Here is a 27,974-nt window from a genome sequence, read left to right on the forward strand (position 1 = left end):
GTAGCAGGCCCAGAGACGGTTGTGTCAAGTCATTCCTGCTACAGTATACATGACTGTAACGTGCGCGCTCCCCTCACACCTAGTTGAGGTCCTCTGTGTTGATAGGAAAAGGTAAAATCTCCTCTGGACACCCACGTCCGTCTGTTTGTCCAGGTAGACATTACATCTCTCTGTAAAGTCTAATGAACAACGTTGAGATTTGGAAGAGCCAATGGCGAGCTTACTAATGTCCTTTATTACATGTATCACACGTGCATGTAATGTATACGTTATTACCACTAACTCAATTTAGTCTTTGTATCTGGATGAATGAGTCTGTCTATGCTGCTGCTGAGGACTGGAGGCCGGAGACTGAGTCTTTCGTGACGGCATCATCCTTTATGATGTCTATGGGAACTCTTAACAGATGAGCTTAGCGCTCTGTAAAGAAAAGCAGGAAGCGAGGATGGGGGGCATATTGGTCAAGTGCCATCCAGCCATCACAGACATCCCTTCATGGTCGTCTCAACCATTGCCTTCCAATTCCAGTGCTTAAGCAGTATGTCGACAGCACTCAGCAAAATGGCTTCTCCAAGGACAGTGCATGTATGTATAATAACATGTATGAGACTTCATGGGACTGGGGAGTCACGGTCTGAGGACCTGAATTCCTCCGGGGTCTATTAGTAGATTTTGGAGTGAAAAGTGACCTTTAGACAATACCACCATTCTAGAGGGAAGACTGGCCCGTGCCATGTAATGCTTTGAATTGGATTTTCAAGTTCATTTATTCAATTGAAAAAAAAAAAGAAAGTCACATGAGTTGCTGTCCTTCCTTTTCTGCACGGGATAATGAGCAAGCAGAAGTGAAGGAACCTTCCCGGACTAGCCCTGAAATTTAAAGTCAGCAACTTGTCTTGGATGCCTTTTCAACACGGCCTGTTTTTTACCCTCAATCAGTTCTGCATGACTTAAAATAAACACAAATGAACAGACTAAATACTTGGATTCAAGACACTGAGACTGTGAAAAGATTTTTTTTTTTTTAATTCCTCTCTCCAAAATCTCACTCCACCTGTGATTATTTAACCCTAATCTTGCTTTGGGATGGATCTAATAAGAAGAATTGATGCATCTCGTTCTGTCTCCCTTGGCAATTCTGTTGTAACAAGGGTCAGTCTAGATAGGAATACTGAGGGCCCGAAGAAGCCGGTGGCCCTCCCCACAGCAACCACAGAAGTGTGGTAGTGAGCATGAGTTGGGATTTCAGGAAGGGGGACTGGGTAGCATTTTCTCACACTGCCTCAGAGGGTGAGCTTAGCCAGAGTCCCAGCAAGAACCAGGAGGTAACTCAAAGTCTAACAAACTCCAGCTCCTCCTTCTCTCACTCCTGCGCATGTCCTAACACCAGGGGCAAATTCTCCATGCAGGAATTCAAGTGGAAGGCTTCGGCTAAAGAGAAACCTACCATCCTTGTATTGAAGACTGTGGTATTCTCACAGAGGCAGGGCGGCGGGGGGTGACAGGAAAGGCATTGACATGATGACCTGCGGTCACGCGCACCTTGTGACAGGACAGTTCTTGAAGGGTTGAGAATGAGGTCACATTGGGACATGCTTTGGAGCTACGTGGAATGAGGCTGGGAGAAGGAAGATGAGTAGCTCCTTCCTGTGCACCCACCGTGTTAGTCGACCACAGTATAGTCCAACATGCACTAAACATGGGTGCATACCTCCAAGCATTCAAGTACTGTGTGGAACTCCGTGGTGTGTTTCCAGAGAATTCTAAGATATGTTCAATGACGAGATGCTCTTAGCTGGAATAATTAGAGGATCTGTTAAATGTTGATATTGTAAAGTATGCAGGAAAATAATGTTTTTCTCTCTCTTTCTCTTTAAACCTAATGTTCATGGGATCTTAAACCAAATCCACGTGACCTGTGTATGATTTTTCCTTACTACTGACCTCATATGTTCAGCTGTCAGAAAAGGTAATTATTGTACATATTTTTGCACATCTAAGACTCATGGGGTCGGGGGTGCTGCTCGGGAGTAGAAAGCTTGGCTTGACATGTGCCAGACCTTTGGTTCAATGTTCAATACACGTATTTCCTGTCTACAACTGGTATGTAAAGTTTTTTTCCTAAGTTCAGGGATGGATTGATGATCTGCAAAGGGCAAATAACTCATTGTAACTACACGCATGTGTGTGCACACACATATGTATGAATATACATCTAAAGACATATAAAGATACATGTATATATATGAATTTATATACATAAATCTGTAAGTACAAAAAAGAAACAGACTTTTTATGATTTCATTTGCATGGATATGTATGGTGTGTGGGTATGCACACGTATGTTCAGGTACTGAGGCAGGAGGATGATTAGTTTGGGGCCAGTTTGAACTCTGTATCAAGACCCTGTACAGGAATGAAGGAGGGAAGGAAGGAAGGGAGGAAAGGAGGGAGGGAGGGAGGGAGGGAGGAAGGGAGGGAGGGGAAGGGAAAGGAAAGAAAGGAAAGGAAAATGGGATGGAGGGAAGGAGGAATGGAGGTGGAAAGGGAAGAAGAGAAATAGAAAAAAAGATATTAAGATCTATGCAGATACTCTGCCTTATATACTACCTCTTCTGCCCAACCAATAACCATTAAAACAAGAGGTTCGCAGGTCTGGCTGTAACTGAAATCACCTGGGGGGAAACTATACTGAACATCCAGTTCTCAGCCCAGAATGACTGAATCAGAATCTTCAAGGATGGAGTTGGAGTCCCTAGTGTAAATGAACCATAATCCTCCCTACCTTTGTTTCACATGTGAAATGTTTCAGAGTTTGCTTTCCTAGTGATCTTGTTTGATTCCCAAATCAACTCTAGGAGGCAGATGGGACCGGTTGTTACTATCTTACTTGCTAGATGAAGAAACTGGTGATCAGAGTTGCAGAACAAGTTGCCCAAGGCACCGTGGCTCGTAACCTAAGGGCTAGAGCTAGAACCAGCTCACCTGATTCCTAGTTTAGAGAGCTTGGTATTACTGCTAACAGAGCTAAAAAAATGAGATCGTAGAAAGCACATGTTGGAAATGCTATGCTAATTTATTTGTGGAAACAAATATTAACAGCAAAGAAACAAAGAGACATTAATAAATCATATGCATTAGATCTAAGAAAAACTCCTAATATAGATGTGGACACTGAAGCAAACACATTTCATTAGCAGCTAGGGTGATAGATGGCAATGGGTACAGTGCTTGCTCACAAGCTCGGGGACTCAAGTTCTAGCCCCAGGATATGCGTGAAAATGCAGAGTATGGTAGTGCATGCTTATATTCCAGCACTGGGGAAACAGAGACAGAAGGATGACTGGGTTTGCTGCCCAGCAAATCAAGCCCAATAGGTGATCCCCAAGCAATAAGAGACCCTGCTCACAGGAGGTGACGGCATTCATGCAGTGTCACCTGAGGTTGTCCTCTGGCCTCCACATACACTCCTACGCATGTGCGCATGCATGTGTGCACCACGCATGCACCCCCCACGTGCATGTCATTGGTTGAGGTCTACTTGAGCAGAATCATGAACGTGTTGCCCACAATGCATATGAACAGAAGCATGGAATCTCAGAGTCAGTAATCTCTCATCTATTACACAGTGGTTTTCCTGTATGAATTAGAAATCCAGACTGTCAGTAAAGATGTTTTTCATTTTGCCGTGGCCTTAGGAGGAAGAAATCATTGACTGGTGGAGTAAATTTTATGCTTCTTCGGGGGAGCATGAAAAATGTGGACAGTATATTCAGAAAGGCTATTCCAAACTCAAGGTACTTGGACCTGTGTCTGTGGGTGGGGAAAAGCTAGTCCCAGCATGCATAAGGCCCTGGGTTTAAAAGGCCTCATGGTGGGTACTGATGGAGAGGGGCCAGGAGTGTCTCCTGAAGAGCCCTCTTGCAACAGGTTCGCCTTTGCCAAGCACCAGGACTTGAGGAAAGCTGCTGAGTTATAGTTACGTGACTGTCACTTTGGGGCTTGGGGGCATCTGGCAGAAGGCTAGGAATGGATTGGTACCATACTAATTAGGCCAACAATTATCCAGAATTGTTTGGCTCAGGGAGACCCAGAAGTCACAGTGTCCTTGCAAAGCCATTGATGTCAGCATGCTTCATTTTGGCTTGTGAACAGTGATCAGTTTTGCTAACCTAAAAGTTATTACATGTATGTGCCCCTGGTTGTCACATCACAGCCATGGGCACACCTGTGCAGGAGGAGGCTGCAGAACCAGGCAGGGGTGGCCATCTGAACTATTCTGATCATGCTCTGAGTTTTTCAGTTCTCCGTTCAGAAGCTAACTCTGTCAGTTGCAAATCCAAGTCAGAGCAAGGTATAAGAGAAAAATAAAATTAAATGAGAAACATCTAGTTGTTAAAATCATCCCTCTATCAAAGTAGAAGGACCTGTATCCTTGCTTGTTGATGTTGTGATTTGTTTGTGTGGCTTAAGTAACACCAGCACGTAAGCGATCACATTGAAACTCCATGAGACTGAGCTAAGGGGACAGACTCATGTTCCGTCTTCCTCTCCTCCCTGACTCCCTCCTTCCTCTCTCTCCTTCCAGTCCACCTTTATTGCTTGTCTTTTTTAAAAATCAAGATATAATTGGTATGCCATAAAGTGATCCTTCCACCAAGTTTTGATGTTGTGCACACTTGTGCAAAGCAGCACCCAGGGCAAGGGGAAGACCATTTCCACACAGAAAGTTCCTCTGTGCCCCCTTCAAGCCAGTCCCCGTGAGCACAGCCTGCTGGTGGCTTCTACCACTGGCTCTCCCTGCTTGTGTGCTCTATATAACTGGAATCACACCTTGTTACATCCTGCATTTGGCTCCATTGGTCCCATACTCTGCTGCTGAGACTTACCATGTTGTTGTGGTATTAGGAGTTTTTCTCTTCTTCCTGACTAGTATTGGATTAGACTGGGCTGGGGGAGGGTCAGCCCCACACTCTATCTTACCTCCATCCCCCCTCTCCATCCTCTCTCTTTCCTCCCTTTTCCTTCCTCTCTCCCCCTCCATGGTTTAAGTCATTCTCCTGACACTATAGGCATTCTTGAACTTGTTTTTGTTTCTCTTTGGTAAATTCCTAGAATCACCATTTCTGGGCCCTAGGATAGGTGGATATTTAACTCCCTAAAGGAAGCACAGCATTTTCCCAAGAGGTTGTTTTATGCTGCCCCCACCAGCAGAGCTAAGTGCCCCATGTGTCCCTCACATCCTCTTGCCTTTTGGTACTCAGTCCCATTGACTTGAGACTCCGCCTGTGTTTTAATGAGAAACTGAGACTCTGTTGTGGTTTCCAGATCTATGACTGTGAACTGGAGGATGTAGCTGAATTTGAGGGTCTCACAGATTTCTCAGATACCTTCAAGTTGTACAGAGGCAAGTCCGATGAGAACGAAGACCCGTCTGTGGTAGGAGAGTTCAAAGTGAGTCAAATATGTGTCTTCGTCCTGTTTCAAATTCATCTTCACTGCTTTTGTGGATCATGGAGGGAAGAAGTCTGCAGCAGAACAGTCTTGGATTCGACCGTCCTGTGCCCTTTGCTGGGAGGAAAAGCTGCCCACAGGAAAGGGGCAAAGGGGAGCCAGGGTGTGCTTTTCCCTGCTTGGGTCAGCCAGGCTTGAATCCACCAGGGCTCTTTCCAAGGCCTACTTTCTCCTCTGCACTTCTGCCCTCAGGGAATTTTAGCAGGATCATTATGGCAAGTTCCCAGGCCAAGCTCCTCATCACCTTTCTCCTTCTAACTAGTCTGCAGCCAAATCTGATCCCTGTCTGAATGGTTTAAGCACACCTCTTGGTTTCCCAGCTCAGGTCTCAGCTCCTTCCAAAGCCAAGCAGGCCTTTCGCAAGCCATGTGTCCCTCCAGCATGGAAGAACCACTCCAAGCCCCGAACACACCTTGCAAGCCCTCTTGGACGGATGCGCAGAGCCTTGGGCCAGGCCCCTCTTCCTTCCCTGGATGCCCTTCCTTTCCTCTCTGTGGTCTGACCAAGCCCTGCTCCTGCTTTAAGCCAGCTTGAATGTCAGTGTTTGTCAAGAGTCCCCTGGTTGCTTTGGGCAGCATGACTCACCCATGCTCTGGGCTCCCACAGGTCTGGGTTCACCGCCTGTTAGGTTTGATTGCTGCTTCTCCTCCCCAGCACACTTGGCAGAGCCAGGGCACCTAACACTGCCTTGTCCTAATCCTTTGCCAATGGCAGACATGGCTAATGGATCAGAGGGTTACACCCGACACAGGGTCTCAAATCCTCCTTGCCCTAGCCTCCCACTAAGCCAACAATAGGGCACAGAGTCAGACTAATCTCACATCTTGTGCCACACTCTGGTTCTTGAGTTTTGGGTCCTCCACACCCAGTATTCAGTGGCTGCTTGCTTCATGCCATATTCTTCAATGCAGCTGGCCAGAACAAAGGCCCAAACATCCTAATCCCAAATCCAATGCCTTTCCCTGCACTTAAGCTGGTTTCAGAACAAAGTTTGCAGTCTCTCCGACTGAGACTTGAAGCTGAGCATGTATTTCCCTGGGAGTGGGGCCCAGGCGGGCAGGGCTGACACAGAAGGGGAGCCACCTTAGTACTCCACTGGGCTACTCCCATCTCCAAAATAATCTCAACTCCTTACCTCTTTGCCACCACCTTCCGTCACACTGACCAGTCAGTCACCTCCACTCCCTGTCCAGGTTGTCACCTGCTTCCTAATCTGCCCTCTTCTGAAATGATGGCTATAGAACCCCCTCACGTTCCCTACTGGACTCACCCAAGAGCCAATGAATGTTGTTTCTTCCACAAACACAGATCCACACCACCCAACTGTGTGATATGGAGGGGACCCTGTGTGCTCTAAAGAGGGGGACACTTCCTAAGAACCCTCTACTCAGTGGCCAGGGCCTTTGAAGTCATCAGTATGTGTCTCTCTCTCTCTCAGGGTTCCTTCCGAATCTATCCCCTGCCCGATGACCCCAGTGTGCCAGCTCCTCCCAGGCAGTTTCGGGAACTGCCTGACAGCGTCCCGCAGGAATGCACGGTTAGGATCTACATTGTTCAAGGCTTAGAGCTCCAGCCCCAGGACAACAATGGCCTGGTAAGAGTTTGGGTGTGGGGCCTTCTCCTGTAGCAGGATAATTACAGTCATCAGCCTTGGTAATTGTCACCTTCTTTCTTGCTGGGCGTCTGTTATCTCACTAGGAGAAAGATACTCTAGCAAAACAATATGTGCAGGAGGATTGTCCCCATGGGGATTTACCTAAGAGCTTTGGGGGGGATGCTTAGGGCTCTTTAGTTCATCCTTCTCATGTTACTGATGTGACCCGGGACAAGATTTGCTCCAGTCACAAGCCCAGCCTGAGCAGAGCCAGGTCACCCCTACCTCCACCCCACCCTACCTTCTCACCCACACAGCTGCTCTGAAGGTACGCTGGCTCCCTGCCACCCAGAGGAGAACCTTGCACCGAGCTCATCCTAGGCCCTCAGGTGCCCCAGTACCTCCTTTGTCATCCGTGGGGAGTAGAGAGACAAGCCGAGTCTATCCCTGAGATTGACTTCAGTTTGCCCCCGTGATGATATAACATCTCACCCATCTTGTCTCCACAGTGTGATCCTTACATCAAAATAACCCTGGGCAAAAAAGTCATTGAAGACAGAGACCATTACATTCCCAACACTCTCAACCCAGTGTTCGGCAGGTAACCAACAGTTCAAAACATTCCTTCCTCACGAAAGGTGCCCTGCCCTGTTCGAGGCACTCTTACTGGGGGCAGGAAGCCATGTCCTCCTCAGAGAAACAGGTAGAAGTAGAAGGACTAGGAAGGACCATGAGGAAAAAAGGTCAAAAGATGGGTGTCTCTGGGTCAAGATCTGTCCCAAGTCTTTGGGTGGAAAGCAAGACCCCATAGGACATTAAGCATTGGGGGCGGTTGGAGTCGGGGAGCTCAACTGCCACTAAATCCTGTTTTCGCTTCCAGAGGCTAGTGTGGGCTGTTTGCTGGATGGGCTCTCTCCTTGTGATCCAGTGACCATGTCACTGAGAGGAGGGTGCAAAGGGACAGGACAGATAATCTGCTTTATGGGTCTTTAATGTCCCCAAGATCCTTAACACAGCATTGTTTTCTTTGTAGTTATAACCTTGACTTGTTTCTGGCTATAACATCTATACATTTTAAACATTTTCTATTTATGCCACTTCTGTGAACGTGTGTGTGTGTGTGTGTGTGTGTGTGTGTGTGTGTGCATGTGGCAGTCGGGGACAGCTTAGTCCCCTCCTTCTACTATGTAGGTCCCAGGAATTGATCTCAAGTTATCAGGCTTGGCAGCAGGAGCCTTTACCCAAGGGTCATCTTATCAGCCCCATTACATAAATCTTGTCAGAGCTGTCTTTGCTACCAATGCCAGATGATTGTTGAGTAAAACCAGCATTAATCATCTGTAAGCACTTTCCATATTCAGTAACAATTAATTTGCTGAGTATTCAGAGTGAACGGGTCCTCTGCTGAGCCATTTATAGAAGACATCTCAGAAAATCTCATGAAACTCTGAAGGGAACAGAAAGAGGCCCAGAGCAAAGCTACCGTCTGTAGAGAAATGTTTGTTGTGCCGGACATGTGAGGAAGGGCTGGGGAGGTGACTCCATGGCCAGCTGTGCAAGCATGAGGACCAGGGTTTGGATCCCCAGCTCTTACATCTGTAGAACAGGTGGGGGGCAGAGGCTATGGCTAAGATGTGACCACAGGATTCTGAGAATCCAAATTCTATCCCTGGAATCCTTGAAAGAGAGAGAGAGAGAGAGACAGAGACAGAGACAGAGACAGAGACAGAGACAGAGAGAGAAATCATCCAGAAACTTTCTGACCAGCTAGCGTGCAGTGTACAGTACAGAACAGAAACAAGAGAGAACCAACCTCAAAAGGGTGAGAGGCAAGAACTGATTCCCAAAAGCTGCCCTTTGACCTTCACCCATGCACTGTAGCACATGATGCCCCCCCCCCAAATTAAGAACTAAAAATATTTGTTCTTGGGTTTTTGTTGTTGTTGTTGTTTTGTTTGTTTGGTTTGGTTTTTCTAGACAGGGTTTCTTTAGCTGTCCTAGAACTAGCTCTTGTAGACCAGCCTGGCCTCGAACTCACAGTGATTCACCTGCCTCTGCCTCCCGAGTGCTGGGATTAAAGGTGTGCACCACCACTGCCCGACTTTATTCTTAATTTTTTTTTTAAAAAAAGGTGAATGATAAAGGAAGATATTCTGGCTTCCACATGCACAAGTGAGTGCAACAGTTTGCATATGTGTATACACACACACACACACACACACACACACGGGGTGGGGGGGGCATTATTCTCCCAAAATTTTGCTAAGTGGGAGAGCACTGTTCCTGTCTGCCCTATGGCCTACCTACTCATTACTTTATGCCTTACATATATTCCTCTTTGTCTTTTTCTGCCTCTCTGTGTCTGTCTCTCTCATGCATGCTTATATGTACACACACACGCATGCATGCATGCACTCACACATGCACAGATGCACAAATCTTGGTCATCCAGTTTTAGATTCAAAAAAACCATCCTCACAGGCAGGAACATATGTGTACAAAGGACCACCCACTTGGCCCCCAGCATGTGTGCGTACATGCGCACACACGCATACCCTCAGACACCTGCACACGAACACCCTCCATGCTGCGTACCCCTAGGCTGAGTGCCGGGCCCAGGGAGGGGAAGTAATCCTCTGGCACAGCAATGTGATCATTTTCCCTTTCTTCCACTGATCCAGCCCCAAGGTCTAGACAGGAAAAGGCACGCAGGGCAGGAAGGAGGGCTCCGTGCGAAGGGGACCGGGAAGCAGGCGGAGTCAGCTTTGAAGGCAGAAAGGCGGCCCTGTCTGAAGGGTCTGTTTCAGAGCTGCCAGCACAAGCTGAACTAAGCGGCAGGAAAGTCTTTCTCAGAGCCACCCTGGGAGGAAAGGATGCTGTCAGGCTCTGCCAGGCCGGTGGCTGTCTAGGGGGATGTACAGACTTCCGTCCATCCAGCTGGTGACCCCAGGCCGGGGCCTCAGTCTTGGGAAGTGGCTTGTTTCTCAGCAGAGAGACTCTGGGACAGGGCTTGAGAAAGAAGCCACGTGTCCTGTGTTCTTGGCCATTATTCATTCTGGCTTTTCTAGATCACATTAAACTCCTGAGTGCTGTCCTCTGACTTCCGTGTGCAGGTTGTGGTGCCCACACTCACCCACACGCCATCCACACAATAATAATGAACCAAAAGATTTCTTAAAAAAAATTGATATCTCATGGGAGAAGAACATTCCTTAGTCAAACCAGAACCCCCAAAATACTTGGAGTTTTGTTTAGTTTCCCTTGAGATCTCACTGTAGAATCCTGGCCATTCTAGAACTCACTATATAGACCAGGCTGGCATCAAATTTGCAGCAATCCTCTCCTGTCTCTGGACTGCTGTGATTATAGGAGGGCACACCATGCTCAGCTTACTGCTTTTCTTTTTGTTGTTGTTTTGTTTTGTTTTTGAAACAGCGTCTTTGTACATAACTTGGCTATTCTGGGACTCAGCATGTAGACCAGGCTGACCTGCAGCTCACAGAGATCCACCTGTCTCTGCCTCCCAACCACTGGCACTAAACGTGTATGCCACAGCATTCGGCTAGTGTGTGTGTGTGTGTGTGTGTGTGTGTGTGTGTGTGTGTGTGTGTATGGGTACTTGAGCTGCGTGCATGTCTGCATACTGTCTGTACGTGGTGCCCACACTGGCTTTGAGGCTTTGTGTGTAATTGTGACACAAATACCCCTTTCCCTGCAGTCACCTGCCTGCCTAGAACCTCAGGGTATCTGCTGCAACTGGAGAGGTCTCTGAGATTGTTGCAGGACACATTCAGGAGGCCTTCTTCCAGGGTGCCATTGAACACTCCTTCCTGGCTCACTGGACGAAAGCCTGTCCAACCAGAGTGTAGCAAGAATAGGAAGCCCAGAGGAGGGGACCTTGCACAGTTTTCCTTCAGTTAAATGTACTGAGCACCTGGAATAAGAGGGATCCCTCCGGGAACAACACGATACTAAGGCTAAGCCCTGCCTGTCTGCTGCTGACCTGTGCAGCCAGCACCCCCTGAACCCCAAAGTTCACTCACCAATATGGTAGCTGTTGCATTATCTCTCTGCATGTCAGAAATATTTACATTCTAATGTGGATTCCATAGAAAAGGTTTAAGAACTGAATGAAGGCCCCTACATGGTACACTATGCAAGTTCATGCATGGCCCCCTGTGTTCTTCCGAGGGATGGGTCAAGTTGTTTCCTGGGGCAGGCGACCCTGATGAGCAGAGTACAGAATGAAGTGGTGTATAGGCAAATGGCTGTAGATCAGGTGCCTTATCCATCTTCCTGGAGAGAGGAGAAAGGTGTCCCAGGTGATAAGGTGGTAATACTAAAATTAGAGATATAATGTATTATTATTGTATCCGAAGCTTTAATCAATCCTCTCTTATTGAATGTTTCCTAGACATCTCTTTCCTTGGTTCTTAGAATAGAGTAGGTGATGAGAGTTGATAGTATCGTTTTGCAGAGGAGAAAACTGAGCAGAGAGGCTAGCTAAGGGAGTGTCATAGCTGGGGTCGGGACATAGGTATCAGTCTGGGCTCTTCTCCTGAGCGAGCATGCACTCTTGTTTTATTACTAGTGTCTACTGTTCATCACTTCTTCCCACCCACACCAGTTGTCCTCCCCAAACACCACCACCGCTTGGCAATTTTTCGTTTGAGTCTTGTTTCTGGAGCCACACCGAAGGCCCCTGATCATTCTATGTGTGCATTTTTTTTTCTTCCTAGAATGTATGAACTGAGCTGCTACTTGCCTCAAGACAAAGACCTGAAAATCTCTGTCTATGACTATGACACCTTCACCCGAGATGAGAAAGTGGGAGAAACGATCATCGACCTGGAGAACCGCTTCCTTTCCCGGTTCGGGTCTCACTGCGGCCTTCCCGAGCAGTACTGTGTGTAAGTTGCTTCCCCGTGAGTGGAGGGGGACTGCTGTACCCAAGGCTCTCTCCTGGGGAGGCTGTGGGACTCTGGCTCCCTCGGTGCATCACTTCAGTGTGCCACGGCTCTTGAGATCCATCGAGCGTCATTTTTGACAAAATTATCTGAGGATGACCTAGGGCCACCACACTGCCTCGTTCATATGACAGTCTGTTGTGGTGGTCGCTGGAGCAGAGCAGAGCCATGCATATGACACAGCTGTCGTATGTCAGTGCTCTGAGAACCAGTCCTCTCTCCTGTTCCTGAGCTCCTGATGCCAGGGACTTAGGCTAGCCAGGTGTCGTAGCACGGATCCGCTAGCTTTTACACACAACAATTGATTGTTAACTACCAACTATCCACCCTCCAACAACCCCCCCCCCCCCGGCAAGGATTTTATGCCCAGTGTCCCATGCTGCTAACCAGTGGTTCTCCAAGCATCCAATAAGACTGCAAGTCACTTCTGGTTTTTGAATTTGTCTCTTTGGCTATGGTGATCCCATGTTTCTCATTTTTGCTGAGGAGGGAACTGGACAAAAAAAAAAAAAAAAAAAAAAAAAAAAAAAAAAAAAAAACCACGATGAGTTGGCTGAAGCCAAAGTACTGTGTGGGTTTTATACCTCTAAGAGAGGTATCCAGGAGACACTGTGTGTAGACCTGTCCCTCCCCAATTAGATGTGTGCCCTTGGACACAGGTGCACTTGTGTGGAACACTGTGCACCTGGAGTAACTCCAGACCTGTCCACAGTTCTGGAGTCAACACCTGGAGAGATCAACTGAGACCAACACAGTTGCTTCAAAATGTAGCCAGGTTCAAAGGCTTCCCACCCCCAGTCCTTTCCGAAGACGGAAGCAGGATCAGATACGGAGGACGAGACTACCATCTGGACGAATTTGGTGAGACAAAGCTGTGGTTGTAAAGCACAATGTGATAACCTGCTTCTGTTAGTACGTGGGGGAGAGGGGGCAGCACCTGGTTATTCCGTATGTCTGACCTGACCTAAACAAAAGCCGCAGGTGTCACAGTGGACACGTTTTCTTATCTGCCAATTTTCCTGTAATACATAATCAGCTCAAAAATGTTCCAAGGACAGCGAAAAGAGATTCCATCCCAAAGAGACTCCATCACAGACGGGTGCTGGTAATACTTGCTGTTAGTCCCAGCACTTGGGAGGAAGGGGCAGACGGATCTCTGAGTTCAAGGACAGCCTGATTAACAGAGCAAGTATCAGGACAGCCAGGACTACACAGAGAAATCCTGTCTCAAAAGACAGGAGAGAGAGAGACAGAGAGACAGAGAGAGACATAGACAGACATAGACAGAGAGAGAAAGAGAGAGACAGGAGAGACAGAGAGAGAGTTCTAGTTGAACTTGGTCTCATGGCCACATCTGACTAGTTGCAAGGGAGGCTCTAGGAAATAAGATGGTTGCGAGCCTGTGCTACAAAAGTAAATACAAACTATCCACCCATTCTTGTATGCTCTGTTCTCTGCTAATGGCAGAATACAAGGTAGGTGTGAGCCTCAGTAGAGAAGGCCCCATCGCCAGGAGCTGTTTGTATCTGTTTAGTCCTGCACAAGTCCACGCCGACACTGTCTGTACATACTGGTGACGCCTGGCCATTTTTTACAAAGTTTGGGATGATATGCTGCAAGTTGTTGGGGACTGGATTATTCCTGACTGTTCCTAATTCAATGTGACTTTGCACTCCAGAAGCCAACAAAACCCTGCACCAGCACCTCGGGGCCCCTGAAGAGCGTCTTGCCCTCCATATTCTCAGGACTCAGGGGCTGGTCCCTGAGCACGTGGAGACAAGGACTTTACACAGCACCTTCCAACCCAACATTTCCCAGGTAAAGGGGGACCCACCACCTGCTCATCAAATGCAGTGGCGATCACTGATGGGCTTGTCTCTTGAAACATGCCTTTGTCCTTTTAAATACGTAAGAAACAGAAAAGAAGTTCAAACTAGTTTCATCCCGAAGGAGTTTATTGCAAAGATTTTCAGGGATCTCGTTAAATACCCACAAGAGATTATCTACGATTCAAAACCAACTCAAGCCAGGGTCTCCCTTTGTCTTTGTTTCTGTTCCTGGTGCTGGTGAATCCTGTCATTGCTGTCGCCACCTTCCTCTGAGTCTGTGTGTCGCGGAGCCCTGCGTACTTACTTCTGTGTTGTGTATTCAGGGGTCGGGTGTCCCAACATGGCACAGTTGTCTACCCATGGAGCAGCCCGTGTAACCAGGAGAGCAAACTGAGCTTGGCCTGACTTGGGGAAGAGCTACCACCTGAGTCTAGAGAGTCAAGGAAGCAGGGGCGCAGTGCAGAAACAGTAGGGTCAAAGGGACTGTACAAGTCAAGCCCCAGAAAATGGGCCTAGTTTCTGAAGGAGCAAAGTGAGACACATTCAAATACAAAGTAATCCACGTAGAAGCTTGAGATAGTGGATACTTCCAGGCTGTGTCTGCAGGGATTTAGGTACCAGAGGTCTGGAGTAAAGCCAGGAGTGTGAATTCTAATACACACCTCGAGGGACTCTGGTATGAGTAACTAGGAACTCACACTTTAATAAATATTAATTTACTAGAAGCAGATATCATCAGTACCTACTATAAGACTATAGACATGTTTTGTTTTGTTTGTTTTTGTTTAGACAAGGTTTCTCTGGGTAACATCCCTGACCTGGCTGTCCTTTTACCACTCAGAAGTGGCCATGGCTTCTAGATAACTTTGTCACGTTTGCTTTTATCCTGTGCTACATTTCGATTTCTTGTTCTTATTCCTTCTCCTTTCTGCTCGAAGCCTATTTATTCTGCCCGCCTGCCTCCCACCCATCAATCCTAGATGGAGCCTGGAGAGTTGACCAAGTGAGGAAGCTTTCTTCCTGAGAAGGTTCCAGCCCGCCTTCGCTCCTGCCTGCAGCCTTAGACTCAGACTGCGGCTTAATCTTAGGCGACGCCTGGATGCCTAATGTCCTGTGGTGTGCCTGATGTATGGCGGAGCCCTGAGCCTAGAGATTAGTTGGAAAAGCATCAGGATCATAGTAAAATATATTCCTTTTCAAGGGTTCCAGGTAATTCATTTTGATCGCAATGCCTTGGGAAGCCAACCCAGTGGTTTCCTTGGCAAACTTCTCAAAGACCAGTCTATGTTTGTCTGAAGGCAGAGTCCATACAAGATCCAAAAATAATGTAGAGACTATAAATTGATTTGAATGGTTGGATAGGTTTTTTTTTTTTTTTTTTTTTTTTTTTTCTGGCATTTGTACCTGTCTGGAAGAACATTCCAGGGGAGCAGAAAGGCTCGGTCCATAGTAGTCAAAGATCAGACCAGGGCCTCACCAAAATGGCAGCACAAGTGTCAGCGCAGGCTCCGCCCCTTCTCTCGTATGAGCCTCTCTTCTGGCGTGGTGGCAGTGCTAACCTAAGGAATATTCCCTTTCTGGAGACCGAGTTATTGTTTTAGAATCGCCTCACTAGGTTGTTTTCTCTTACGAAGTTTATTGCCATTTTTGTCACTCTGAGGTAAGTGGGAAGTCCACTGGGGTTGAGGCTGAATCTGGGAAGCAATGCGACAGCAAATAGAGCGGCGGCATGAGGGGAAGGACTCGGTTTTAAATGCTTGAGAGTGAGTGTGTGTGCGCGTGCGCGCGTGTGTTTGCAATAGCAGCTGCGTTAGTAATAGGAAGCCCCTCATCTTATTAACAGGGTAATTTTGGGCCACGATACAAATGGGTGAGTGAGCTCTATCACTCTGGTGGTGAGAATGGAAAGTGAGTGGCCTAAATCACACTGTAGACTAGCTTAACCTTGGTTTGCTCTTTCATCCATTACGATCTTCCATGTGGAGTAATAAATCAGCAAGTCCGCAGAAGTGGTTTCTCTTAAGAAATGGGATGGAAGAAATGATTTTATAGCTCCGTGGCAAAGGGCTCTCATAGCATGTGGGAAGGCCTGGGGTCCATGCTCAGCGCTGCCAAAAGAAAAGGAAAACCGTGGTTTCTCCCATATGTGACTCCCGCCTTCTTTCCTCTGTGTATGGTTTAGGGGAAACTTCAGATGTGGGTGGATGTCTTCCCCAAAAGTTTAGGACCACCAGGCCCCCCTTTCAACATCACTCCCAGGAAAGCCAAGAAGTAAGTAAGCCTAAGACCCGGGTTCCCTGGAGCGGGGACTCCGCCCAGGACCAGAAGCAGCATTCTTCCAAAATGCATTGTGTTTCAGGTACTTCCTGCGTGTCATCATCTGGAACACCAAGGACGTCATCTTGGATGAGAAGAGCATCACAGGGGAGGATATGAGTGACATCTACGTCAAAGGGTGAGGACAGCAAACAGACTCCCACAAGCTGGGGAGTGAAATGGACCTCCTCTTTCACTAGGTGCCCCTGTTGGAGGTGCCCACCCATGTGTTCTTGGTATGGCCTGCTATGAAAGTGCCCAGAGAGCAAAATGCACAAGGGACAGAGAAGAAAAATCAGTCTAGACAGTGTCTGGGGGTGGGATCCCTCTCAGGTCTCAACTGTAAGAACTGATAAACATTTCTTCATCCCTCTTTATTTAATTGTTTTTTGGTAAGTGAGTTATTTCTGAGACTCCTTAGCTACGTAGTTGCTTATTTCTTTTTGATATTGCAGACAACTAGCCTTAAGAACCCAATAAAGCTCCCCAAATTTCCTTCCTATACACGTTATTGCCCATAGACAGTGTTTGTGAAAAGCAGGCAACATTGATAGGTTTTTACGAAATACTGCATCCCACTGACTTTTGCTGGATGTCTTTCTCCAATGTGAAAAATGTCATGCTTATTATTTTCTTACTTGTTTAATTCAATTTCAGGTGGTCTGTGTTGTTAGTTTCTGCTCTGCCATGATCATAGGTCCATAGATGGTACCATGTGGTGATAAACAACCAGTCTTTGTAGTCAGACCCCCTGTGTGAGAATCCTGGCGTCTTCTCTGCTAGCCAGGGAAAGTCAGACAATGGGCAGCTCCTCGCCTGTGCAGTGAAGATAATGATAGCGCTACTTCCTGGAGATAGCTAGAAGATTCCAGGACTCACAGCGTGTAGTTTAGCCCCTGGCAGCTGGCGTGCATTACGTGGGTGTTAGAATTATTGCCCTTCCACACGGACCGAGTTCTTCCTTCCTTGATATGCAGGAGATAAGACGTGTTGAAATGCGATCTATTCATCAGCAAGAACAAAGTGCCTTCATGATCCCTAGTGAACTTCAATCACAGCTGAGTTAAAGATGTAATGACTGTCATTCAGACGCGTGTAAGCTTCATCAGGTTCTCAATTACTATTTGCCGTTTCATGGCGTCATTACCATTCCCCCAGGAAAACTAATCCCAGCTAATTAGAGCTATGCAAATTTACTTGACTGTCATAAGAATACTTTTTTCTTTTCAAATCAAGGCAACAAACAAGAAGTGATGGGCTGAGATAAAACTAGCAGAAGAATAAAACTCAGCCTAAAGTAGTTTGTAAAGTCTGGAATTACATTCTGAACACCAGGGCTGGGAGTCCAGCTCAGAGGTAGCAGGGCTCCCTAGACTGAGACTTTGGGGACACTCTGCCATGAGTTGGTTGCTTACTTACTAGTTTGACTTTTAGATAGGATCTCTGATAGCCTGGGTTAGCCTCAGATGCTCTGTGTAGCCAAGGATGGCTTTGAACTTTTGATCCTCCTGCCTCTGTCTCCCAAGTATTGGGATTACAAGTGTAGATCACCATGATGTGCTGGGGTGGAAACCCAGGCCTTTATGCATGCTGGGCAAGTACTCTACCAACTGAGCTAAGAATCAGTCAGGGTTTGCTCTCCAGAACTGCAGAAAGGGGCAAGAAGGATCTAAATATTATACGTGAAAAGGTGACTGATACATAAATGTAATGCCTAACATGACGCATGTTGACATTACATATGAAGTGATGCATGCTTGCACCCAAAGCACATGTAATGAAAGTATTTGCCTAATTAGCATGTCTTAAAATTAAAATGAGAAAAGCCTTACCAAAAAAAGGGGGGGGCGGGGGGGAGAGAAAAAACCAAAGAGACTGAGAAGTCTTGGGTCAGATGATGGTGAAGTTTTAGGGCTGGGTCAAAAGGTAAAGCTACCAGGGTCATATTCAAGAAAATGTGAACTCTTCAGTAAATTAGTTTAAAAGTTAACAGTCAAATAGAACCGTGGTGCCTGGGAGGATGAAGGGGATTATGTTAGGGCAGGGCAGTGAGAAGATAAGGGGAAAGGTTAGGTACAGGGGTGTGGGCGTGTTCCTGGGGGTCTAGCCCTCTACCTCTGAATTTCAGACACCCAGTCTCAGGAATCTTCCCAGTGATTTAACTAGAAAGTTAATTAACGAGTGAAAGAGAATGCTCAGGTAGTTGACTGATAACGCTGCTGTCGCTGACAATGGGGCTTAAGGCTAGCAAATGACATTATCATCTCCCTAGTCAGGAGACTAGCAGAGTGGACTTTGAATTAGACCGACCTGGGAGTGCCAACCCATGACCTGCTATGAGTCTTAAATCACTTCCGGAGCTCCGTTTCCACTGGGAGGAATGAAATGACACTAAGTGCCTAGGTCATAGGTAAAAATCAGAAGGCTGAGTTGAGGATCCGCTTCTCTGAGCTATGACCTCTAACTCTGTCAAGGACAGGTGGGACCTCAGAGTCCAAAGCTTCACGTCCAGGCTCTCCCTGCTGTGGATCTAGAGGCTGGTTCTTCTCAAAGTTGGAATTAAAGGTGTGCTCCACCACACCAGGCCCGGCTGGAAAATAGTTCTTAGTTTCAAAACAGAAGCAGGCAGATGCGACAGCGGCTTCCTTCTGGACACATTCGTTCGTTCCGTCAACAGGGAGTTTATCTTATATCCATTCCGTGCCAGGCACAAGCAAAAAGAAATGTTTCCAACGGTCTAAGTTAATACGCTGTTGATGGAGAGGGCTCTTTTCAGTGAGGCGCCTGGAAATAACAGCTTGCCTCTTCCTTGCCTGGCTCATTAATAAGATCATAGTAAATTTTGAGAATAATAAAAAAGGAAGCTGCAAGATTACTTGCTTGGTGCCTCTTTTTGTTTGCTTAAGTTAAATATGGGGAAGGAGATGCTGAAATTTTGAGCTAACTTGCACTGGTGGAACCTACCAGCCCCGATGATAGACGCTAATGAGTCATAGCTGTGAAGCCTCAAATCATAGCCAGCCAGCTACAGCTTACCCAAAATAGAAGCTACATTGTTGATGATATTTTCCAGAAAATTTCACCTTAGCTCTGCTAACTACAGTCTAAAGGGTTTCCTGCTTTGGTTTTAAAGGAATTCTATTTTATTTGGCTCCAACCTGGGTTGGATGAGACTCGCCTCCAGAAATCACTCCCGGCCTGTGGATCCCTGGAACCTGCCCAGAGAAAGGGCCTTGCTGCTGCTCTCCTCCCCCTAGTCACAGCGCAGTTTTGCAGTCAGATCCCTTGTCAATCACTGCGAACTGACTCCGTTTGCCTCTGCTTTACAGCTGGATTTCCGGCAGCGAAGACAACAGACAGAAAACAGATGTCCACTACAGGTCCCTGGATGGCGAAGGCAATTTTAACTGGAGATTTGTTTTCCCGTTTGACTACCTCCCGGCTGAGCAGCTCTGTATCGTGGCTAAAAAAGTAAGCCTTGAAGGATGTGGGCAGGATCTGGACATTTTTGGGTCTGCTTGACTCTGAGACTCCAAGGAGGTCGGGCTTGCTCGGGACCTGAGAGGTCACTGAGTCCAGCTCCCTCTTGGTACAGACATGGAATCTGGGACCCACAGAGAGTAAAGCCTTGCCCATGGTCACATAGCCACGACAGGGATTTATTTGTGTAGTTAGGATTATGAGGAATACAGCTTCCTTTCTGCTACCTGTTGGCAAGTCAAGAGACGGGGCAGGACAATGGCTTTTGGATCACGTACACACGTGTTCTGTATGGAACGAAGAGATGGCTACTCTCCATCTTAGGCCAAATACAAGCCAAGTATTAGAGGTGAGGCATCCCTTTTGCTGCCCTGCTTAAGCCATGGTATCTGCATTCCCTCACTCAGAAACACTTCTAGGAGGGTTGAAGGCCTCGGTGGACTTAATTAGACAGACTTTCGGTTACAGAACTTAGACCAAAAAAAGTGATTTATTGGTTCCCATTCCTAACCAGTCCAGCGTTGGCTCATTTTAAGAACGTCTGGAGCCCACGTAGAAGCAATGTCTTTGGAAGCTGGTCCCACATTCTTCTCCCTCTGCTCTCTGTCCTCTATGGACCTCACTTCCAGGCAGGCTCTTCCTTGGAGGAGGAAACATGGTAGCCGGCGGCCCAGGCCATCACCCATCTTCCCAGCAAACCAGCACAAATAGAAGGGAGTCGCGGTGTCAGAACTGACATCCTAGAACTGGAACCAGGGCCTCTGCCTACCAGACTGTGTCCCTCCCCAAACCAACAAGCACTGTGGCCCAGGAGGAAGTGCTCAGGCCAAGCACTGGGATTAGAGATGGAGTCAGTCTTTGACTGCCCCACCATCTCACCCCACCCCTGCACAGACTGTACTCACTGGGGAAGGAAGAGTTCTCCAAGGAAAGTCCGGGTCCTGAGACCTTGGCAAACAAACCTATGACCTCAGTAGGCCTCTGGTCCCATCCCTACCTTCCATCTCTCGTCAGTCATCCATACCTCTATCTGCTCATATCACCTCCCTACACCCTACAAAGCTGTACCTGCACTGAGTCCCCTTGCCTCTGATAGCCCTGCCCACTGTGGATGCTGCAGTGAACACTTCCTATGTCAGATGGAATGGAGCCTACAGAAGGGACTTTCCAGAGGTTCAGAGGCTCAAAATGATGTCGACTTATGTATCCTTTCAGACATGGAAGCAGTGTAGGACAGAGATGGGGATATTTGGGATCGGGCCTGAGAGGTGCTTCCTTTTCCTTTTTAACCCACATCTAAGGCTACACCTCTCTTCCCTCCATGGTGCTTAGGACAGTCAGTCAGGGACTAGCCGTGCGGGCTTTTGGAGCCCCTGGAGCTATCGCTAAGAAAGAGAGCCTTTCAAGAGTCTGAAAAACGAGGGCCAACCCCACGATCTTTCACATTTTCACATCACTGGTAGAATTCCTGAGCTGCCCAGGCCAAAGGAACTTAGGTGTAACTGGCTGTGGAGGTATATTCTTAACTAATGTCTGGGCTCAAGCAGGGACTAGAGGTGGGAACTTGGCTGTCTACCTTCAACGTGAAGGATCGGAGGGTTTTAAGTGACCACAAGTATATAAAAGTCCATGGTATTTTCCAAAATATTTTCTAAAAATCCCGGGACATTTTAGAATCTGTATTGAAACAAAAGCGGAATCTGAGCCCTAGATTAAACCCACTGCAAATGGGTACAATGAAACTTTCAATCAAGCCTTGGAGATGGGGGTGGGAGTTTGCCCAAGGGGGATAAAGGCCCAGTGATGACACACACCTAGCTTCAGGAGAGGACAGGAGTGGCAGCAGGAAGTCACACTGATAGGAATGCGGTGAGAAACCTGCTGTTTGGGAACTTCCTAGCACATCCTTGTTGTCACCCGCTGGTGGCTTTGAGACTGCCTAGGGAGTCTGTTGGCCTACTAAATACCAGAGGAAGGTCAGGCTGTCCCACAGGGTGTGGGGGTGGATGCCCCAGTCTCATTGCACTGTCTGCGGCTAAAGTGAGGGTCCCTGAGCCCACTGACCATGACCATGTGAATTGTCTGTGTTTCTTCCCATTTTAGGAGCATTTCTGGAGCATTGATCAAACAGAATTTCGCGTGCCCCCTCGACTGATCATTCAGATATGGGACAACGACAAGTTTTCGCTGGATGACTACTTGGGTATGTCATTATGTCACCATCACTCTAACGCTGTGCAGCTTATGTAACCATCACTCCTCTACCGTGGAAGCCAATTACAGTCTGGAAACAGTTATCTTCCTAACACCTGTAATGGGGGAGGCGGGGATGTGCTCACTGACTGGGTGTCCTCCAAGGGGTGTGGTCTGCTCGTGAATGCCTCCCCTTTTCACCAGCTCTACTCGCTCTGAAGGCCTCACTGATAAACTAGAAAGATAAGTACTCGTGCTTGCCTAGCAAGAGCCAAGAGTTCAATTCTCGGGACTGCATAGACAGGGAATGGTGCTACATGCCTTTAACCCCAGCACTTGGGAGGTGGAGGCAGGAAGCTCAGGCATTCAAGGTTGTCCTTGGCCATATAGTGAATTAGAGGACAGCCTGGGGTTGCCACAGCTCTGCCTCCACTTTCAAGCAGCCAGCGCTCTTGCTCTCTCTTCTTGGTACTTCTGAACCATCTTCATGAGTTCGCTCCTCGCTCTCAGCAGTTCCTGATGTCCTCTGTGCCTCCTTCTTCCCTCCTCCCCTACGCTGTTCTTTTCCTTAAGCCCACCCTCCTCTGGCCTCGATGCCTTCATTGCATGCACCCTACCTAACCTTTCTTCTTCTCCCTTCTACATCTTAAACTCAAGCATTCCCAGAAGGTCTCAGAAGGCCTTCCAATTCTTCTGCAGCCCCCTACCCCAGTGAAGTAAGCCCTGGTACTTCAGCTGACACTGAAGTTCAACTTTTGCCCATCATCTAACCATGTAAGGCTCCTAAACCAGAAACAATAAGTGGGGCCTCTCGCAGCCCTTCACAAAGACCTATGTGAAGCTATCCAGGGGCTAGAGAGTAAATCCCTCCTCCCAATCCACAGCAGAAAGTGTGTCTCTCCAGACACCCTGATCCTGGCTGGGATTTCTCATTTCCTGATGGGGATTTTTGGGTGAATTATGTTCTTTCAAGCTCCTGTTTCTGGGGTCACTCCAGGAGAGAGCTGTACCAGAATGTTCCAAGGAGCATCCTGTGTTCCATGCACCTAATTGTCTTTCCTCAAAGGCAATGACCTCTGGTCAGGGTAGCTCCAAAGCACAACTAGTACCTCTCAAATACAAAGGCCCTTAGCTTAGTGGAAATTTTATGTGTAGATGTTTAGTCGATCGGGGTTTATAGAAGAACTGTTTATGCTCACGCCTTTGAGAAAGAAAGCATGGTGTCCTCTGTGAGACACTGAACAGTGAGAAGCTGTTTCTTCTGCCATCTCCCATCCTATCTGGAAGGAATTTAAACATCTAGCATGATCTGTTTCACTAACTCAGCCATCACCTGTTCGCAATCACCGTGTCCCCTGCACAAGAACGTTCTGTTCACCTAAAAACAATGGTGTAGCCACTTGAAGCTCAACTGGACCTCATGTTGTGTTTCTGGGGCCAGGTTTCCTGGAACTTGACTTACATCACACGATCATCCCCGCCAAGTCAGCAGAGAAATGCAGTTTGGACATGATCCCCGACCTCAAAGCCATGGATCCCCTTAAAGCTAAGACGGCTTCACTCTTTGAGCAGAAATCCATGAAAGGATGGTGGCCGTGCTACACGGACAAAGACGGCTCCCGTGTGATGGCTGTATGAGTATTTTCTGGCTGGGTATCATTTCTATGCCTTATCAGTAGACTTACTCGGGATGAGGGGATAAAGACAGAAGAGGCCGTGGGCATGTGCTTGGGGTTGGAGGAAGGGCATGGGTTAGAAAGATGGGAACCAGGAACCAAGGTGATGCTGTATTTCCTTAGGGTTCCTTTACAGGGAGCTTACTGTGTGCTGAGCAGTGAGAGTAGGAAGTGGAGTTCCCAATGTGAGCTTTTCACATCCTAAAGAGGAAAGGGTGAGGGTGCTGAAACGAAGTCCAGACCTTACAAGCATCTTGGAGGATTCAAGATAAGCTTTGGAAAGAAAGCACAGTGCAGCTCACCATGTTGCCAACGCTACCTCACACAGTACTGATGGTTACTAGGTTACATCTGTGAGCCAGGTAACATGTCGCCAATGCTACCTCACACAGTACTGATGGTTACTAGGTAACATGTGAGCCAGGTAACATGGTAACTGTCTCACATGTGTGATCTTATGTCTAAAATAGCTTACCAGTCCATGTTAATTGCATATCAGTGGGGATGGGTGGGAGGTATAGTATGTGCTGATCAAAGGCCTCCTCCCTTTTCTCCTTATTCACCACACGCCCTTTCTCATCAGTAGGCTGCATTGGACATAGGACAGCGCTCACATAGGACAGCGTATCTTGTCTGGGCTAATCCATCCCCAGAAGTTTCCAGTGCTTTCTTTCTCTATCCTGTCTTCAGGAAGCCATTGATGTGGACTTTCTGTTACCATAGAGATTAGTTTTCATGTTATCTTCTTAGACTCTGCTGACAGGCCTTTGAGGTAGACTCAATCCTCATTTTATGGATCCAAGCAAACCTGAGAGATAAAGCCCCTGACAGAATCAGGCCTTCAGTTTCACCTGGCATATAAACAGGGGCATTGTCCAGGCCCCTCCACATAAATGACCACTGTGTCTGCATTTCCTGAGTTGTTAGGGACCGAGATGGTTTATCTGGGTCCTAAAATGCCAATTGCAAGTTAGTGAAGGCTGGGTATTAAAGTTACCTGCTGTGCCAGCACATACTTAATCCCTGCCCTTTGGAGGGATTAGCAAGACAGAGGTGGGCAGATCTCTGTGAGTTTGAGGCCAGCCTGGTCTACATGGTGAATTCCAGGCCAGAACTACATAGTAAGGCCCTGTCTCCAAAAAGAAAAAAAAAGGGGGGGGGGTTAGAATGTTAGACCTTTTTGCCCTTAGAGCACAAATTCAGACAACAGCACCTTTCTCAGGATGCCACGAGCAGTCTACAGGTTATCCACACAGAACTGCTCCTTGTGTGGATGCGCATGCAGGGGCCTGTCAGCAGAGAAGCAGCCTCCATCCCCCCGCTGATGCAGCTATGACATCTTGAGTTCCCACTAAGCACAAGTTCTGCGACAGATTGATGTGGGAATGCCACAGGGACGCGGGAGAAAGAGCGCGAGGCGGGAGAGTGATTTGTCCTCTCGGTTTCCCACACGGCGGCGGCGGTTCAGAAACACATGGGAGAGGAAATGGGAAGCAGTCTCAGGAGGAAAATTTGAGGCAATCTAAGGATTGCTTTACAAGAATAAAAATTGTAGCTTGGGGAATATTCCTCGGGTTGAAGTAAAAATATTTGTGAAACGTGATGTCATGTGTTTAACCTGTTCTGCTTTACTGAAGGGGAAAGTCGAGATGACACTGGAGGTCCTCAACGAGAGGGAGGCAGACGAGAGGCCAGCCGGGAAGGGGCGGAATGAACCCAACATGAACCCCAAACTTGACCCACCAAAGTGAGAGGCCTTCTTTGTTCTGTGTGTTGTCTGGTCCCCAAACACCTGCAGTTTGAAAGCCCCCTTCCAGTTGGCTTAATGGGCTGGATTAGCTATTGGCCTTCTAATTTTGTTCTTCGCAGTGGGCAGTGAGGGGGATGGGGTGGTAGGTGCTGTGGTCTCGTTTTAACCATTCACCTTCCCCATTAAGCCAGAGTTTGATATCCTCAGCATCTGAAGGAACGGGTGTGGGGACCTGAGCTATTCCCAGCCAACTACAGAGGCTAACAAAGGAGAGCTACCCGGAGGCTGGGAAGGTGGTGGGCACAGTAGGAAAGGGGAGGCTGAAACTGCTCCTTCAACTGTAGCTTGTCCCAAATTTATTAATTCACGATTCTTGAACTGCTACAGTCTGGTAGACAGTCCTTTGTGAGTTAAGTAGGGGAACTATGTCTTGCATTGCAGCCGACCTGAAACCTCCTTCCTCTGGTTCACGAACCCTTGCAAGACTATGCGCTTCATCGTGTGGCGCCGGTTCAAGTGGGTGATCATCGGCCTGATTCTGCTGCTCATCCTGCTGCTGTTCGTGGCTGTGCTCCTGTACTCATTGCCGGTACGACATCTGGGTCTCGGCTTCCACAGCCCTGTGGCACCATAGCCACCAGGCAGCGACCCTATCACAGCCCCTCTGCTTTTGAAAGTTTAATATACTGTCCAGTGGTAGAATCTGCATCCTTAGGTTTTAACAAGTTACCACAAGCTATTATGGTCTAAACAAACCAAACAACAAAAACCCACTGGCTTTAAGAACTCTAGGAGAAAGGACCCAAGCCTCTATCCATATTTGTCTAGGTTCTGGACAGTGTTTCCAGGTGATTTAATGCCTGTGTGTGTGCGTGCATGTGCTCACCCATGCATACACATGTGAGAAGTCAATGTGCAGTGTCTTCCTCTGACGTTTGCCACCTTATTTTTTTGTGATGGGGGCCCTCACTAACCTGGAGCTTGCTGCTTCTGCTAGGATGACTAGTCAGAGAGCATGGAGATCCTCTTGTCTCTGCTGTCTGTCTATACACCAGAGCCACCATTTCCTGATATGATGTGAGTGCTGGGAATCCGGACTCAGGTCCTTGTGACCCACAAAGCCATCTCACTAGACCCCTGCTTTCACCTTTCTTGTCCCAAACAATCCTGCAGCCAAATTCCGGGTCCAGACACTGGTGGTCCCCAAGACCTCAACAAACCCCACACTCCACTCCAAACAGCTACTGCCTTTGCCTCTCTGGGTTCCTGTACCCACATTTTGCTTTTCAAAATCTTGTTCTCCATGACCCATTGCCCAAATAGCTACTCCTTACATTTCTCCCTGTCACTTTAGTTAGAAACAAGAGCCCAAACTGAAGGTTTGGCTGTGTGCATAGACGCTGTGCTCTTATTCCTTCATTCAGGGGATGCGTGGAGCATTTAATTAAAATGCAGAGATGAGAAGAAGCAGCTCCGAGGGGAGGCAGCATGAATACATACTGGCAGTGTGGACGGGAAGGTCTTAGCTAGGAGTGGTCGCCTCTAGGAGCCCGCTACTAAGGACATTCTCCCCAGGGAAGCAGTTTAGTTCCCAGAGAAGGGGCGGTCCAGGCAGAGCAAGCCATGAGCAGAGGCAAGCAAAGCACATAGCTCTGGATGGAGCAGCAGGCATCCCAAGGCTCTTTCTCCAACTCACTTCCATCATCCTGTAGCTCCTGTAGGTTCTGAGTTTGGAGACACCATCATGCAGCCACAGTACCATCTCTATGCCTGGCTCCTATCTTCCCCTGTGCAATAGTTTCAGAATTGACTCTGATTATATGCACAATGTTTTCTGGTTGTAGGTTATACAATCTGTCTTGACTATTTTAAAAAGAAACTCCATATAGTTATTTTTCATGATTTAAGTTCTATTTTTAAAAAACTCCATATAGTTATTTCTTCGTAATTTAGACTCTATCCATGGTGTCACTCAGAGGATGACAGTGTTTAGAGATACGGAACTTGACGGGTACTCAGTAGGAGGCCAGGGGTGGCTTTGAATGCCCCATGGTGCACAAGCCTGCCCAGCCATGCTAAAGGATGGTATGTCAGACTGAGAAGTCACGTCTCCAAGTAGTCACATAGTTTCTGTCTGTCTTTCAGAACTATTTATCGATGAAGATCGTGAGGCCAAACGCATAAAGAAAGCAGAGCCTTCAATCAGCAGCAATGAAGAACTGCCTCACACACTGAAGTGTGATTTCAAGACCAAGACCACCCCAGGTCGGTGTGTTAAATACTTCACCAAGACTCGTCAGTTCCTAGCAGGTCTAAATCCTAAAAGGTCAGATAACAGTCTGCCTTCTTATCCTGTTATCTTTTTAAAGTATTAAAAAACTTTATTTTCTAAGTTTTAAGTCTGTTTTCTGAGCATTTTTAAAGTGGCTGGTTCCATTTTAAAATTATCTTTCTATGTGCTTTCCATTCTACGACTCGAGTTTGGGAAATTACTGAAATGAATTTGAAATGGTCTGTGTCTTCATGTCATATGTTTCCTATTTGTAATCAAGAGAAAGAACCTCCATTATAAAAGGTAGAGGGAATGGTTGGAACAGCTCTTATTGGTGCTGCAGCCATCGTTGTGGGATTCCTTGCGGACAAATGCCATGAGAC

General features: G+C 47.4%; 1 protein-coding gene across 2 annotated transcripts in view; it reads left to right on the forward strand.

Moving 5' to 3' along the window:
- Positions 1–27,974, forward strand: part of Myof (myoferlin) — a 146,060-nt gene extending 118,086 nt beyond the window's left edge. For both annotated transcript variants that reach the window (XM_057777697.1, XM_057777696.1), the window contains 16 exons: positions 1,958–1,969; positions 3,699–3,797; positions 5,329–5,454; positions 6,953–7,108; positions 7,618–7,709; positions 11,848–12,018; positions 12,788–12,936; positions 13,754–13,893; positions 16,087–16,175; positions 16,264–16,359; positions 19,550–19,691; positions 21,804–21,903; positions 23,335–23,525; positions 25,207–25,316; positions 25,761–25,908; positions 27,465–27,974. In XM_057777697.1, the coding sequence (XP_057633680.1) occupies positions 1,958–1,969; positions 3,699–3,797; positions 5,329–5,454; positions 6,953–7,108; positions 7,618–7,709; positions 11,848–12,018; positions 12,788–12,936; positions 13,754–13,893; positions 16,087–16,175; positions 16,264–16,359; positions 19,550–19,691; positions 21,804–21,903; positions 23,335–23,525; positions 25,207–25,316; positions 25,761–25,908; positions 27,465–27,503 (1,860 nt within the window). In that variant the 3' untranslated portion in view covers positions 27,504–27,974. The remainder of the gene's footprint in view (positions 1–1,957; positions 1,970–3,698; positions 3,798–5,328; positions 5,455–6,952; positions 7,109–7,617; positions 7,710–11,847; positions 12,019–12,787; positions 12,937–13,753; positions 13,894–16,086; positions 16,176–16,263; positions 16,360–19,549; positions 19,692–21,803; positions 21,904–23,334; positions 23,526–25,206; positions 25,317–25,760; positions 25,909–27,464) is intronic.

This window comes from Chionomys nivalis, chromosome 8 (genome assembly GCF_950005125.1).
Source record: "Chionomys nivalis chromosome 8, mChiNiv1.1, whole genome shotgun sequence".
NCBI classification, from domain to species: Eukaryota; Metazoa; Chordata; class Mammalia; order Rodentia; family Cricetidae; genus Chionomys; species Chionomys nivalis.